Here is a 15995-nt window from a genome sequence, read left to right as displayed (position 1 = left end):
GTGGGGGGCTACCAAGCAGGCAGGGAGACCAGTCAGGGAAGGTAATGGAGGCTGAATCTCTCAATGATGGGAGTGATGGAAGAGTTGACTCCAACAGGACTTGACTACCCACGGGCTGAGCCAGGTGACCCCTGTATGATGCTCCATTGAGAAGAGATGCAAGGTGGAGCAGGAGAGGGGGGCCAGGGACATGGGACCAGGGTGTACTTTTCCACAGTCCCTCCCTCTAATTTCCTGTCAGGAAGGGACAGGAGGCCATAGAGCAGGCCTCTGGTCCTGAGGGCTAAGGGTATGGAGGTGGGCAGTGAAATAGTGACATGGGAAGGGGCTGGGGGGAGATGAGGTTCTAGGCTTAGTTTTGCCACCAGCTAGGGAAAAAGAGAGACCAAATGAATTGTTAAGGCATGTTCACCTCTGACTAAAATTAGAATTTGGGGATTTCTACCAATGTAAAATCCTACCACACACCTCTTGCCACAGAGGCAGGAGCATGGAGCACTGACTGCAGAAGAAACTCTTTAGCATAACCAATGACCTGGCCGCCTGTCCAGCCTCAGCCTCACCATGAGCACTTATGGGCCAGGTCTTCAGCCTGAAATACCACCACCCCATCCACAAGTCTACCTACCTAACTAACTCCATTTGCCCTTCAAGGGCCAGCCATCTCTTTTAGGAAGGCTGCTCTAACCTCACCTCCTCCCCAGACTCACCTTAATCTCAGTCTATGGCATCCTAATGGCCAGTTTCCTGGTCGGGTGCCCCACGAGTCCCTCAAAAGCAGGGGCTATACCACATGTGCCTTTGTGTCCCATGCCTAGCACATGCCTGCAACCTAACAGGCACCTAATGAATGACTGAAGAAAATTAATGAGCTGTTGTTTCACTTTATTGGGAAAAAATATCGGTTTTCATACCAGATAAACTCGATAAAACCTAGTAACATCCCAGTCAACACTGTAATTCCCCACTGACCTAATTTATACATTCGCTTGCAAGCTTAATAATATAGCCATATATTTTAGAGGGAACAGGTGGTGATGAATGACAGACTTAATTAGGCAAATCATCTCACCTAAAATAAAATATACAAACTCCAAGTGCAGTGATTCAGCAGCAAAAGAAAAAAAAAAAAAACACTGTTAGTAACAAAAGCTCCAAACACAACTGCTTTCATTCCTTCTAATTAAGTTTCTCTTTAATCTGCAATTTAAAATGGCAATTCTTTTAATTTAGTGATTTTCTGCAAAAGATAAAGACACAAACCCTCAAAAGAATATCTGCATTTAGAGAAAAAATATGCCACCCCTGTGAGTCATTAGAATGACAGAACCTAATTAATTGCACCTATAGGCAATTACAAATGGAATCAGAGTTGTGCAGGAGGGAGGGGAGGCTCAGGTGGGAAGGACCAGGCCCTGGGAGGCAGTGGGAGACATGGCCCCACTGATGCACCGCCAGCCTCTGTCTTCAGGGCAGGTGAGGAGGCCAGGCCCCTTCTCGATGCCCCAGATGTCTTTCCAAAAATTCTGGTCTAACGACAAGCCTCAGCCTTTAAGGGCCCAGCTTGGGTGCCCCCACTACTGCCCTTCCGAGCGAGGCCTTTTCTCCATCCATGTTATTAGTCTCCAACTCGGGCAGTCCCCTTCCTATTCTTATTATAGGTTTTACCAATGGGTTCTGAAGTTTAGTCACTGCCAGTAACAGATGACAGTATCCCAGGTGCCCACGTTGGCTCTGACTCTCACAATAGCCGTGGCCCCTGTGGTTGATGAGTGACGGATGGGGACTCAGAGGTGAGAAAGAACTCACCTCAAAGGGTCTCAAAGCTAAGGGGTGGGATAGGGGCAGGGGAGGCAAGGCCTGAGCTCAGGCCTGTGGGTCACTGGGGTCACCTTCCCCTCCGCCCCCCTCAGGTCCTTCCTTCCCTATGGTCAGGCAGGGGCTATGCCTTCCTCACTCAAGTCTGTGGTGCGCTTCCCACCTCTAGGCCTGGAATGACCACCCTCCTGCTCCATCCACATGATGTCTAGAATCTTCCAAGACCTGGCAAAAAGCCACCCCTTCACAAAGCCTCCCCGTTTACTGCCTGCTGAGAGCCCCTTCCTCCTCAGAAGCACTTGGCACTTCTCTTGAGGCTCCATAGGCACCCCTTCTCTCTCTTCCCCAGTCAGCCTGGGTGTTCTGTGGGGGCAGTGCCCGGGATTTATTTTCTTTCTTTTCCCTCTCCAATCTCTTGTTTGCCCCTAAGCCTAATGCAGTGCTTGTTATGGAGACGGGTGTTTAGTAAATGTTTGCTTAGATGAAATAAATGTGCTCCTTCAGGGTCCAGTTCCTTCTTGTTTATTAATCAGGGCTGGCCAGAGAAAACAAGTTCCAAAAAGCCAGCGGGCCTCTAAAGCACAGCTCAGCTGGGCTCACAAACCCTTGCTGGCTCCCAACTCCCCCTGGGTGGAGGGCAAACTCCTTGCTCTAGTGTTCAGGATCTTCAGTGACTTGGCACCAACCCAACCTACTGGATTCATCTTCCCCTAGAAAACCCCTCTGGGGTCCCTACCCAGCCCTTGGCTCCAGGCACAAAGAATGACCAGGCCCTAAATCCACCATCTGCCCCTAGGGCTTTGCTTTGCCTGCCCTCTCGAATCCCCTTCTTCACTATCTTTGTTTTTTTTTTTTTTTTTTCTTCTTCACTATCTTTGGATGCACAAATCCTTGCTATTTAAAGTTCGGCTCCAATGCTACCACCCAGGGAAGGTTTTACCCTACACCCCAGGCAGAATTCCTTTCTCTTCTGTGCCCTGCATCCTGGGGTCTATGCCACTGTCTGATCCCACCCCAGTCTCTGGTAGTGTGGTAGGTAGGTGTCCTTCCAGAACCGGATGGAGATGGGGCCTCGTACCTCAGCCTCCACTGAACCTCTGCATGGCCATGCAGCCGACTTGAAAGAATGGCCTAGGGGCACGTGGGTGGCTCAGTCGTGATCCTGGGGTCCTGGGGTTAAGTCCCACATCAGGATCCCGGCAGGGAGCCTGCTTCTCCCTCTGCCTATGTCTCTACCTCTCTGTGTCTCTGATGAATAAATAAAATCTTAAAAAAAAAAAAAAAAAAAAGGAACGGCCTATGAGCTGCAATAGGCCAGGAAACGGAGGAACCACAGCAGCTTGGCATCATGGAAAGGATGTGGACTCTGGACTTAGAAAGACACATGTTTGCGTCCTGCCTCTGCCATTACTGTGTGACTTTGGGCAAGTTTCTAAATCTCTCTGAATGCTAGCTACCTCTTTTGTAGAACAGGGTCGACTATACCTACAAAGGATTGTAGAGGTAGTTAGTAATAGATGGCGTACCAAAGTCCAGGCAGGCCCCTGTAAGTGGTGACCCCCTCCCCACAGTCACACCCACGCTCTGAACACTCCTCTCTCATACACTGAAGACAATAAAGTGCCTTGCATAAGAAAGGCACCTTCTTTTTCCCTAGCCTCTACCGGAGTTCCTAAGCTGGAAGGTCCAAAAGGCACGACATATTCTGCTTTGTTCAGAGCTGAATCCCCAATGCCGAGAACAGTGCCTGATGTATAGTAGATAATATCTACTGAGTGAATAAATCTCCACCTGGGTCAGCAGGACCATAAAACCTCCATGCATCAATCAAGATAGGAAAAGGGAGCTGGATTACCTCCTCAAATTATTTTAAAACATTTTGAAGATGGCCTAACCTTTACTGCTTGCTTCCTCTGCATGGGGAGGCATACATGAGACCTGATGGGACCTTCTGCTCTGACCCCCCCACATAAGCCTAGGAGAGATCAGGGCACTTTGTCCAGGTTTTTTACAAACAAGGCCTGGTGTAGGTAAGCAACCTGGCCATGGTGATAGGAGCAGGCTGCCACATCAGGCAGCCAGCCTCAGCCCCTACTCCCCCAACTTCTGCTCTGGGATTTAAACCCTGGAATGCCTCCTCTCACCTGGGGGTGGGTAGGAGTACCTTTCCCTGGGGAATGGTGGGGAGAGAAATCAGTGGCCTGGCAAACATCTTCCAGTCTTCCCTACTGACCAAGGGTGTGGACAGCAGCCGCATAGGACAGGGACCATTTAAAGCCACCTGGGAGTTAAGGAGGCCCAGGGATCTTGACGTGCTCCAAGCTCAGTGGCTGTAGCTTTCTGGCTGGCCTGGAGTCTCTGACCCACCAGTTATCCACACAGGACAGGGTCCTTTAAGCAGAGGCAATGAGGATTAGACAATTGAAAACAGGACGCTTGTAAGGAGCTCTCAGCCCACTGAAGAGGCTTCTTTAGGCCTTCTGTGGGTGAGGCCAAAATGAATATGGGTTGTCTCTGCAAACCACATGGAGCTCATGGGAGGGGCCTGCCCTATACTCCAAGAACACGAGGGTACAGAGAACAGAATGAAGGTGTCAGAGGCACCCCTTCCACAGGGGTGCCGATCCCTCCATTCTGCCTACAGCCAGGCCTCGACTCTGGTGTGTGTGTGTGTGTGTGTGTGTGTGTGTGTGTAAGGCAGTGGGGAGGGCTCAGGTGGGCAGGCACACAAGGGGTTGCTGCCCAGGCAGTTCTCAGCCCCCCAAGAGAGGGGCAAGGAGGGAGATAGCACAGTGGTCTGGGGAGCTGGGTGGACCACATGATCCCTGGAGTCTCTGCAAACACCACAGACTTTCACGACAATGTGTAAACACTTGCCACTGCCTGAAACTGTTCCCATGACAACAGCTTCCCATGACAACAGCTTTGCTGCTTCGACTTTCTAGATACACATTCTGAGTTACCTCATCTGCTCCTCAGAACAAGATCAGTATTAGAATTCCCATTTTACAGATGGAGAAACTGAAGCCCAGCGAGGTGAGGCCCCTTTCCCTTCCGGTCCAAGAGCAGGCCTCACCCTCCACCTCCCCCGCCTGTCCTGTGCATGAGAGCTGCACCTCCAGGGATTTTAAAACAACAGGCAGCTCAGCAAATGTTTGGTCTGTGTTTCAGGACTGCCAACAAGAGGCCTCTGTGTTCACCTCCCAGACACATGCAAGCCCCAGGGCACCACGCTGCCACATCTTGTGGGCAGTGCCTGAAAACAGAGATCTCCATTGTGAAGGGAGGCAGTGGGGACTCTCCGAGAAGGAGGGCATTGGACAGGTTGTGAGGCAGGCGCCGGGATGCTGCTTGGGTTGCAGGAATGCCATCCAGATTCCAGGAACGCTGTCCATGCATGTACACCCAAGCCAGGGCTAGGGAAGGAGGGCCTGGAACAGGGTGGAGTAGGTCTTCATCCCCTTATCCTGCAACCCTCACAGGAAAAAGACACCACTGTCTGGTGCAAAGACCCCACCCCAAGGGCTGCTGCTTGGCTATGGGAAATATAAGGATAAATCCTGATGAAAACGATGAAATGATCCAAATGCAGAGACCTTTACAGCTGCTGAAGCAAGCCATCTTTACTGTCATAACTCATTTTATAGATGAGAATTGGACGGCTGGAAATGGGACTGATTTGTCCCAAGTCAACAACTGGATTTTAACTTGGACTGCAACCCAAGTCTCCAGAGGCCTTTAACAAGTACAGCACGAATCTTGTCTATAATGTAATACATTCTCAAAAAGCAGTAGTTAACAACGACAGAGATACCAAAAGTCGGCGTCCACTGAGCACGCACTGTGTCCTGACTCTCAGCACCAATTACCACTTCCCTTCAAGATGTGGAAACAGAGGCAATTTGCCCCAAGTCACCCTGTTAGCAAGTGGCAGCACGGGGCTTTAAATCCAGACCCCGTGGCTTTGGCATCTGAGTTCATGTGCACTCTGCTAATTCTGGGCCAGGCTCACCTGTCAGATGGAAAATGCCTGCTTGTGTCTGATGCAGACTGTTTCCTGATGCTTATACCTGCAGATACCCACAGACAATCACTTAGAATCCTAGGGCCAGGCAAACAGACTCTTCCCCATCCACAAGCCTCAGAGAACCTGCACAGTGGGCATCTTTGGAAATGGGTCTCCACATCCAGGAGCCCCAAAGCCCCAGCCAAGCTGTTTATAGGTTTCTGCTGGCATCCCCCTGCAGATGGCAGTGAGGGAAAGGAAGAGCGAGAGGACGGGACAAGCCAGGTACATGGCTCTCAGGGGGCTGGCATGCCACCCACTAGCACACCATTCTCTCCACCTACAATGTGGCATCTGGAAGCCTGGGCCACTCCTCAGACAGGTGGGGACACACTCTCGACTTCTTCCTAAGAATTCAGACCAGAGGTGGCAATCACGGCAGTTAACAGCTGTGCAAAAATGGCCCTCCAGGTGTAGGCCCCTTGCCTCATTTGGAGAGAAGACAGGCATATGGCATGAAAGAGTGATATGAAAATAAACTATTTCTGGGTGAGCAGGCTGCATCATTACCTCAGAATTCTAGTGTCCTGAAGAAATCATGAGGTTGGTTTTCCAGAGACGTGATTTATTCAATAATTTAACACCTATCTGCATGTTCATCATGTGCCAGGCATGGATCTATGTAAGGGCCCAGGTGTGAACAAGGCAGGCAGAGGCTCCGACCTCACAGAGCTTAAACAGTCTCGAGCCACATGAAGATTTCTGCCCTGCCAAACAGAAGAGCAAGATTCCAGCAAATCTTTGTGTGTTTTTTTTTTTTCACTGAGGAGACAAAAGACACAAGGAACATTTCTATCAATCAATATAATTAGTAGACCAGCCAAAGCTATTAAACACTAGTGTTTTCCTTTCTCTTTTCTTCTTCTTCTTCTTCTTTTTTTTTTTTTTTTGGCTACTAAATGAATACATTCATATGTCAAGTAGAAAAGCTAACTGGAAAAACCTGTCCCTCGGTAACATATTAGCCACAGGAAGTGAGCGATCCTGGTTCTCTTCATAGTCATTTAAGCCCCCCTTTTCTCTGCAGACCTGCTGTTCGTATGTGTTAAACATTAATTACAACTGTTACTCATTACATAGCGAAAAGCTCCCCATACAAACAAAATTGTTAATTTCCTTGCAGACCCAAGGCATTCTGGGAAGCTCTCTAAGGGGCAGAGAGCATCACAAGAGCCCTGGGGGGGGCCAATAGTGAGGAGGAGATGGCATGGGTCTGGGTGTGCCAGGTGATGGTGGCAGGTCTAAGACTCCCTGAGGAACCTTCTGCAGAGGCTGAGCCTATTTGTTCTGAGTGCCTGAGGATAAGTCAGTCACAGGGCTTGGTGGGAACAGCAAGCCCAGGGGAAGTGTCTTATGCACAGAACATCAGCGTTCCCAGCTCCAGAGCATTTGTGTTTGACAGTGAAAAGTCACAAGGTCAGCACAGAGTGGGCGCAACTGCTTCTGCCTCAATAGTGACCAAAGGCACATGGCACCAACACAAAGTAAAGGCAATGTTATGACATGTACCTTCCACACTTGAGATGTCAACGCAGCAGTGGAAAGAGTAAAGACTGCAGTCAGACTGACCTGGGTTCATTAGCTGTGTGACTATGGGCAAGCTGCTCATCCTCTGAGAGCCTGAGTACTGTCATCTGTGCAATGACAATGAAATCACACCCACCTTGCAGGGCTTCATAAGTGGTGCTCACTAAATGTTGATTTCCTGTCCTTCCTCCATTTCCCCCCTTACCTTAATAGGATTATTTTAAATTCGCCAATTGAGCTGGTTTGGAGATGACTCACAATTGTTTACGAAATATGACATACCTAGGACCTTACTTGCCCTCTCTCTGCCCTTTCGGCCTACTTGATGAGGCCAGGAAGGTGTCAAGACTTAAGAAGGTCCCTGGGTAAGGGGTGATCGACATAGCATTAGCACCTGCCCTGTAAGTGTATATCTGGCTGTTCAGAATAAACTGACATACCTCCTATACAGGGTGAGGTAGGAGCACAGAGAGGTCCCAGCCCAACCTGGGATGAGGGTGAGGAAGGGATTGCACATGTCCAGGAAGGCCTTTCTGGAGGAGGTGGTGTTGCTACTACTGAACTGAGTTGTTACATCCCCTAACTACCCCCTGACCCCAACACCTAACACATAATATGTACAAGGTACATTGGAGGTTCTCAAAGTGAAGTGCTCAGATCAACAGCAACAGTTCTTGGGACCCTGTTAAAAATGCAAATTCTCATGCCTCATCCCCGAAACCTACCACAAGAGGAACTCTGAGGACCCAATAATCTGTTTAATGCTTCCTCTTGGTGATTCCCCTACTTGCTCTGGCCAAGCCAACCAATTCACAAGTGTGTCATGGCTAGAATGGGGAGGGGACAGAGGGGAGAAAAAGCAGTGGGGACCTTCTCACACCCAGGAATCGATGGCCCAATCCTTGGGAAGAACTGAATAAAGAATGGAAGGACTGGGTGGCTCACTGTTAAAACTACTGCTGGAATGCAGACAAGGATTTCCTATGTAAGTACTGCTTTCCACACCATCCATGTTTCTCAGGGCCAGGCCTAATTAGGAATGAGCTCTGTAAGTGAGGCCTCTGTGCCTTCCAAGTACCTCTTCATGGAGTACATTTTAATATTAAATTAAATTTTATTCAATTAAATCTCCCCTGAATACTAACAACCATTTCTTTCAAGTGTGACCCTTTACAGCATGCAAAAATCTTTTCATCCAGATCTTTCAGATCTTTTCTCTTGAGCATTAGAGATCCCGTTTGACAAGGGTTTTGAGTATTCCCACTTTATGGATGGGAAAACTAAGGTTCAGGGAAACTGAACTGTAAGTCTGAGGTCTCACAGCTGGTGAGTGGTGGAGTTGGCATGTGAACTTAGGATTGCCTGACTCCTTCTACTGCCCCATTGACTCCCGACACGCAAAACACTGCCCTGAGCTTTTGAGGGCAGAGCAACTCATGGAGGAGCTAATGGGGAAGGCCGACAAAGTACCTGAAGTAACTATGTTCAGCACTGAGTTGTATGTCAGTCTTCTATCTTTGCTGGGAGGCAGACCTGTCACTAGCTAAACCCAGGGCATCACCTGATAAGTAGATTCAATGGAGACGAATCTTCAGTGAGTGGAAAATGAAAAAAGTGAAATGATTTTGTTCCTTTAAAAGATTTCAAGGGTGCCCTTCACACACTCCCTGCCACCCAGCTCCCTGAGCAAGCACTCGGATCATTTGCTTCTCAGAGGCAATTCTAAATCATTAAAGATATGGCTGGTAATTCTACTCATTGGATTAGAAGGCAATGTTGATCTATCCTGTGTGTGGCCTGATCAGCTCTGCTACGAGGTCTCTGGCAGTTCTCTCCTCTCAGGGCCTTGTTTCCCCAGCTAGACAAGGGGGAGTGGGATGGCTCTGGTCAACCTCCACCCCCATGTAGGTATGAACTTCCAGAACTTGGGGCTCCTACTGGATCCTCTGCTGGAACCATTCTAGGTGGGGAAACCCAAGTCAAGTATCCTATTAGCTGCACACATGGCAGAAATCTGTATAAGGGCAATGAAAGGCACATGACATTTCCTGTGGGCTCTAACCATATTTTATGCAGCATCTCTGACGGCAGCAGGGAGCCCAGGCAGCCCCTTGGGTTAGGGCTTGGATCTGGAACTGGACTCCACAAGTTCAAATCCTGGCTCTGTGGCTGACTAGCTATGGGCCTCTTCTCTTTGGACCTCAGTCCTTAAAATGCAGTAAAATGAGGAAACTCATCTGCCAGAGGAGAGCTGTGAGGATTCTGTGAGAGTGCAGGCAAAAAGTGCTCAGTAAATGGCCAGCACTTTCATGATGTGGTGTCCCTTAAACCTCACAGGGACCCTCTGCAGCGGACACATCTCCCAGGTGAGAAAATGGAGGCTTCTACGACAGGTTGGATTTCTGTCCTCCCCGTGGCTCCCTACAGATTAGTGAAGACACTAATCCTGAGCCCATGTCTGATTCTCTAGGTCATGCTCCCAGCTCCTCTGCTCTTCCCTATGTGGCCACGTCCTATGCAGGCTCCATTTGTCCATGTAACAGTCCCTGCCACAAGGCCCAGGGCTGATGAGACCCTCCATATCAACCCATGCTTCCCCGAGACAGTGTGGAATTACCCCAGGCTGCTCTTCCTGCCCCACACCAGGCAGGGAGTTCCTCTAAGTCCCTGTATGGGCCCAGAGCTGCATCTGGGGGTTTAGGGCCACTTCTAGACCCATTTGCCACCTTGCAATTTGTGGCTGTCAAGGCCTCCAGGGGGTGAGTCAAAGCAGGCCAGGAACTAAAACCATCAGCCCTGAAGGCAGGTGTCTCTGCCAGGAGTGAAGGGAGTTGACAGCTTGATGGAAGCCATATCACTTGTGCATGGTGGGCTGCAGCCTGCCTGTTCCTTATAGTTGGCAGTGCAAGAAACCTGACCAGGCACCTGTCCTGGGGCTGTGTGGGAAGGGACTCTAGTGCCAGGCAGGTGGAGGTTCTGGCTGAGACCAGGCAACTTCCTGGAGGAAGAGTAGGCCATGAAGGCCCAAGGCTTTTTGGATACCTTGTGGTATTTCTCACTTACCTGGCCACAGAATTCCAGGAGGTGGGAGGATTTTCATTCCCAAGAAGACAAGACTACCTCACACCTTGCAATAGCTGTTCTCAGGACAACTTGGTAGTGATAATCGAGGCTTCCTGAGGCAGCAGCCCCCAGAGCCTCAGTCGATGGCTGAGCTGGGAAGGGCTCTTTCTATCGAGAATGCCAGAAGCATGCCTTTGAGAAATGCCTCATGCCATGAATGTGATATAAGACAACGCTTTGAAAGGTAGAAAGCACTTTTGCTTCATAGACTGAATCATGGAGAGAATTCAGAGGCCTTCCCTTCTCCTGGTCTCTGATCAGCATGGTGGGGTGCTGAAACATGGAAGCAGTGCTAGAGGTGACAGGCCAACCCTCCACTGCCAGGCAAAGCCTCTATCAGCAATCCTGTCTCAACTGAGCTTCTGCTTCCAAATTGCCAGTGAGGAGAAGCTCATTATATATTTCCAAGTATATATCAGATTCTTACCACTCACCTGGACCCTAAATCCCTCTGATTCCTTTGGGTGGGCCCAGCTTTGGGCTTTAGGGGTCCCTCACAATTCACACCCTTTGGAAATTTGAAGACGCTGCCCAGCTTCCCAGGCTAAAATGCATTTTTGCCCAGGCTAAAAATGCAGAACCAGAGAACACAAGTGGTGGAAAGAGATGGTAATGATTTTGCCCAGCCAACTTTACCCCATACAGTCACTCCCCAGCTGCAGATCCTGCACCCTGGGCTCCCACGGCCCATCAGAGAGTTCCTGAAAGTCTAGAAAAACCATGTGGGACATTTTATACAGGTATCATAAGGAGGACAGGGCCTAGCCAAGCACTGCCTTGCTTCCTGACAGCACTCATGACTTGCTAAAGCATGTGCATATGGACATACCCATGGATGTGCACAAACACTGTTGACTCATGTGGGAACACTGTCCTTCATTCCTGGGCAGCCACATGTCTAGGTTTACAAATGGGACCATGGCAGTGCTTGAGCTATCTAATCAAGCCATTTCAACTCATCCTCCTAACCTGGAAGGCGGCCCATCCACCCCTCACTCCATCTTCACTCTAGGCTAGGATATTGAAGGGTGCTCCTCATCTACCAACACTACACCAACAGGCTCCACAGACCTGGGGAGACATCTGGTTATGACTAAAGACTCATGCTTACAGCATCCCTCCAGTCTGAGGGAAAGAGCTTCCTTCTCTGCCCCAGAAATCAGAACTAAGCCAAAAGCTTCTTGGGAAGAGGATAGCCAGTATACACTTGGAGCAGGCCACACAGAGACAAGTGACTTGATGAGACATAGATGGAGATCTGATCCTGAGTCTGTCTTCTATTGGTAGCCAAAGAAGTAGACCTGTAATGACATTTGTAAAAGCAACTCACTGACATATGGCCAAGTCCAGAATGGATACTTGTGGCCCAGAAACTTATAAGGAGACAGTTCTATTTTTTTTCCTAGATATTTACTGGTTTATTCATGAGAGACACAGAGAGAGAGGCAGACACATAGGCAAAGGGAGAAGCAGGCAGCTTGATGCGGGACTCGATCCCAGAACCCCAGGATCACAACCTGAGCTGAAGGCAGATGTTCAACCACTGAGCCACTCAGGTGCCCCAAGGAGATGATTCTAACTGAGACATTGTGATCCTTTGCAAAGAATGTACAGGAGTTCCAAAACCCTCTCTGGGCAGAAGTGAGCCTTTTGGTCCAAGAGACTTTTGAACAATTAAAGTTCTATAGGTTAAGTGCTTTTGACTTTAACATGCATTTGAATCACCTGGGGGTCTTGTTATTTTTTTTTTAAGATTTTATTTATTTATTCATGAGAGACACACACAGAGAGAGAGAGACACAGACACAAGTAGAGGGAGAAGCAGGCTCCATGCAGGGAGCCTGACACGGGACTTAATCCGGGGTCTCCAGGATCAGGCCCTGGGTTGAAGGTGGTGCTAAACCGCTGAGCCACCTGGGCTGCCTTATTTTTTTTTTTTAAGATTTATTTATTTATTTATTTATTTATTTATTCAGAGAGAGAGAGAGAGAGAGAGAGAGAGAGAGAGAGAGAGAGGCAGAGACACAGGCAGAGGGAGAAGCAGGCTCCATGCAGGGAGCCCGATGTGGGACTTGATCCCGGGTCTCCAGGATCATACCCCGGGCTGCAGGTGGCGCTAAACCGCTGCGCCACCGGGGCTGCACTGGGGGATTCTGACTCCATAGGTCTGGGGTGGGGCCTGAGACCCTGCAATTCTCACCAGCTCCTAGGTGATGCAATGCTGCTGGTCTAGGGATCACATTCTGAGCAGCACAGCACCAGACCAGACTAAGCATCAAAGGTGACACCACAGTTAAGTGACCTGCAGGTGATCAGTCCAGGAGAGTGTAAGACCCCATACTTGTCTGCAGTGTTATCTCATGCCACGGGCCCTAGATGTCTGGGAGAGTGCCACACAAGCCCTTTAATGGAGCACAGCCCCTTACCAACCATGCCAGGGGACAGGAACAGTCCCTCTCCTTCTGCAGTTCTCCCTGTGTGCATGCTCTCTCTCAATAAGTAAATAAAATCTTAATAAAATAAAAACTCCCCCTTATGGACCTTCAATGAGGCAAAAACTAAATGAGTCATTCAATGTCTCTTTGCATATGCCTAAACTCTTAGATACAGAAGAAATTTTTTTGCATCTGGTTTTTCACCTCTTAACATTAAACATAAGTATTTCCCTCAGTTGTTATAAACTCTTTGTCAATATCACCTGTTAAGTGGCTGTACACAGTATTCCCTTTAACCAATCCCTGTCTGCTCAACATGCAGGTTGTTCCCCACCTTTCATGATCATAAACCATGCCTTTTCTGAATTTTAGATCATAACCCTGGCATGGATCCTAAAGGCTGGGCTTAGAATCAAAGAGTGTGTGCATAAGCTTAAGACCTGTGACACATGTGGCAGGCAGCTTTCCAAAAGGCTGGGAGAGGAGTCTTAGTGCTGTGACAGATATCCAGATTCAGGAGAACCAGTCTCAGAGTGAGGTGGAGGGAGGCGCCTGAGTCATTCTCAGCCAGGGCAAGAGCCAGCTTGAGGTCAGGATGCACCCATGCCTATGCTCCGTGAATGGCTTTGTGCTGGAGCTGGGACAGGAAACACAGTGGCCCTGGGTGTATGCAGGCCTCTGGCAACCGTACAGCTAGGAGGAAGCACTGGGCTCCCTCAGGCCCAGTAGGAGCCACTTCGCAGGGTGGTCTTCTTGTAGGTATGTAAGAAAATTCCTTCTGAAATCTTGGCTTCGGTGAATTAGAACATTACCAACAGGACCAAGAGAGAGTCAGGTCCTCTGGGAAGACTAGGGGGATCAGAACCAAGGCCCTAATGGCTCGGCCTAGGATTTCTACCTGGCTTGACCAGGCCTACCTTCCCTCCAGGACCCTCATCATCTTTGAGTGGCTCAGCTAGACTACAAGAGAAGACCACCCAACAGGATCATCAAATGAAGCCCTGTGGTTTGCCTGAGCATGAGGGATTGGTACACTTACCCCCTTTACCAAAGGTGAGTGTCGAGGGTGGGTGGGCCCCCTCCGAGTGGGGCCACTGGCTCCTTACCTGCCAGAGCTGGGATGGTGACCCGGTTCCACTCCCATGGCTGGTCGTACTCGTCGGCAGGCCTGTCATCGTCCTGGGGCAGCTTGCTCTCCCGCAGTCGGGGGCTGACCGTGCTCTCTGAGTCTGAGTCGACACTTTGGCCCTCAGGTTCGTAAGGGGTGTCATATAATTGGATGCCTTTGTGCTGGGACCGGACACTTTCTTGCCTCTGAAATTCTGTAGGCAAAAAGGAAGGAAGCAGAGATGTAACGGATGCACAGCATGTACTTCCTCACCTGGGATCTGTCAGGTGACATTCACAGGAATTTAGTCACCAGCCAAAGAGCTGAGAACTGCACAGGAATGGGCCCCTGTGTCTGTGCTTAACTGTCCCTCCCCACCCTGAAGGCAGCGTCTCTGCTCTCACAGGGCGAGGTTTCCTCACAAAGATCTCAGGCTCTTGGACCCAATGACAGAACCAGAGGCTTACCGCTGCCATCAGAGGCTTACTACTGCCATCTGCTCAGTCACTATCATCTGCAAGGGCTGGGCCCAGATATGCACATGATGTTTCAGGTGTGCTCTGACAGCAGCCTGAAACAGAAAGAGCCCCCACCCCTTTGCTCTACACATGAGTAGGATCTTGCCCACTAGGGCTGTTCCCCATCCTCTGGACTTTCATTCCCTACCTAAAAAATGAAATTAGGCTAAATGATCCTCGTGTTTGCCCTCAGCTAACAAGTCAAGAGCCTCCCTGGGTCACTCTTTCCTCTCCTACAAATCTGCGTGAGCAACCCCTTCCCTGCGTTTCTGCCTCCCCCAGAGCCTGCCTGTCTTCTGACACACTGAGCACATTCAAGGGACATGGGAACAGATGTCCAGTTTCACTTCTGAATAATGGGGGGGAAACTCTTAATCCTCTGGAGAGGATGCCATGGCCTGGCCCTATGTGGGCTGAGGGGTGACTGCTTGTCTAGACCAGACCCCAGACAGGGGGCCTCCATGTCAGCTGCTGCTCATTTCCGAGAGGCCAGGCCAGTGGTGGCTTGAGGATGGATGCCAGGATGCTAGAATCAGGTGCTTCTGAGTCACACAGTGACAGTTTACCTGCTTTGATCCTAAACACCCTCTGTGTGAAGGGACCCGCATGAGACATGTGGAAGGGTGGGTTTGCTGTAGAGGCTGCTCTCAGGAAGCCCAGTGCTTCCAGAAGAGGTAGAGCATACACCTAAATCACCATAATTCCTGAGGCAAAGGGACCAGGGAGGGGGAGAGACATGAATTGATGCTCTGACAAATGAAAACAGGAGGGGTCAGCATTCCTTGTGGCAGGATGGAGGTGGGCGCCAAGGCAGTGTGGCTGGAGGGGATAGATGGGTTCACTGCCTTTCTGTTTCACTGTGGTAAGACTTACACATCATATAACTTTGTCATTTTAACCATTTTTAATTATACAGTTCAGTGGCATTAAGTACATTCGCATTGTTGTGCAGCCATTGTGATGACCTATCCTCAGACCTTTTTCATCGTCCCAAACTTAAACCTTGTAACTGTTAAATGCTGACGCCCCCCACCTCTCCCTCTCCAGCCCCTGGCAGCACCATTCTGCTTCTGTCTCTAATAATATGACTCCCCTAGAGACTTCATCTAAAGGGATCATACAGTTCTTGTCCTTCCAAGACGGGCTTATTTCACTTAGCATAATGTTTATAAGCTTTTTGTAGCATGTGTCAGAATTTCGTTTCTTTTTGAGATGGAATAAAATTGTTTGCCTATTCACTGTCCACTTTTGCTGGAGCACTGGGTCCAAGGAGGTGAGCAGTAAGGTTTGACACCAAAGGGGTGAAGGTCGTTGAGAGGGAGCTGTTGAAAAGGACTCTTGAGGCATTCTCCAAATCACGGTAGAAGCCCACGGGGACTTCTATGCCTTGAAGAGCAGCT

At 49.5% G+C, this 15995-nt stretch overlaps 1 protein-coding gene across 1 annotated transcript in view; it reads right to left on the bottom strand.

Moving 5' to 3' along the window:
- SHB (SH2 domain containing adaptor protein B) overlaps positions 1 to 15995 on the bottom strand; it is a 140622-nt gene that overhangs the window by 35939 nt on the left and 88688 nt on the right. Inside the window, exon 3 of the mRNA XM_055302003.1 lies at positions 14076 to 14291. Coding sequence (XP_055157978.1) covers positions 14076 to 14291 — 216 coding nt within the window. The remainder of the gene's footprint in view (positions 1 to 14075; positions 14292 to 15995) is intronic.

Source organism: Nyctereutes procyonoides, unplaced genomic scaffold, assembly GCF_905146905.1.
Source record: "Nyctereutes procyonoides isolate TBG_1078 unplaced genomic scaffold, NYPRO_anot_genome, whole genome shotgun sequence".
In the NCBI taxonomy this organism is placed as follows: domain Eukaryota; kingdom Metazoa; phylum Chordata; class Mammalia; order Carnivora; family Canidae; genus Nyctereutes; species Nyctereutes procyonoides.
The sequence above is the reverse complement of the archived record's forward strand: the minus strand, read 5'-3'. Positions and strand labels throughout refer to the sequence as shown.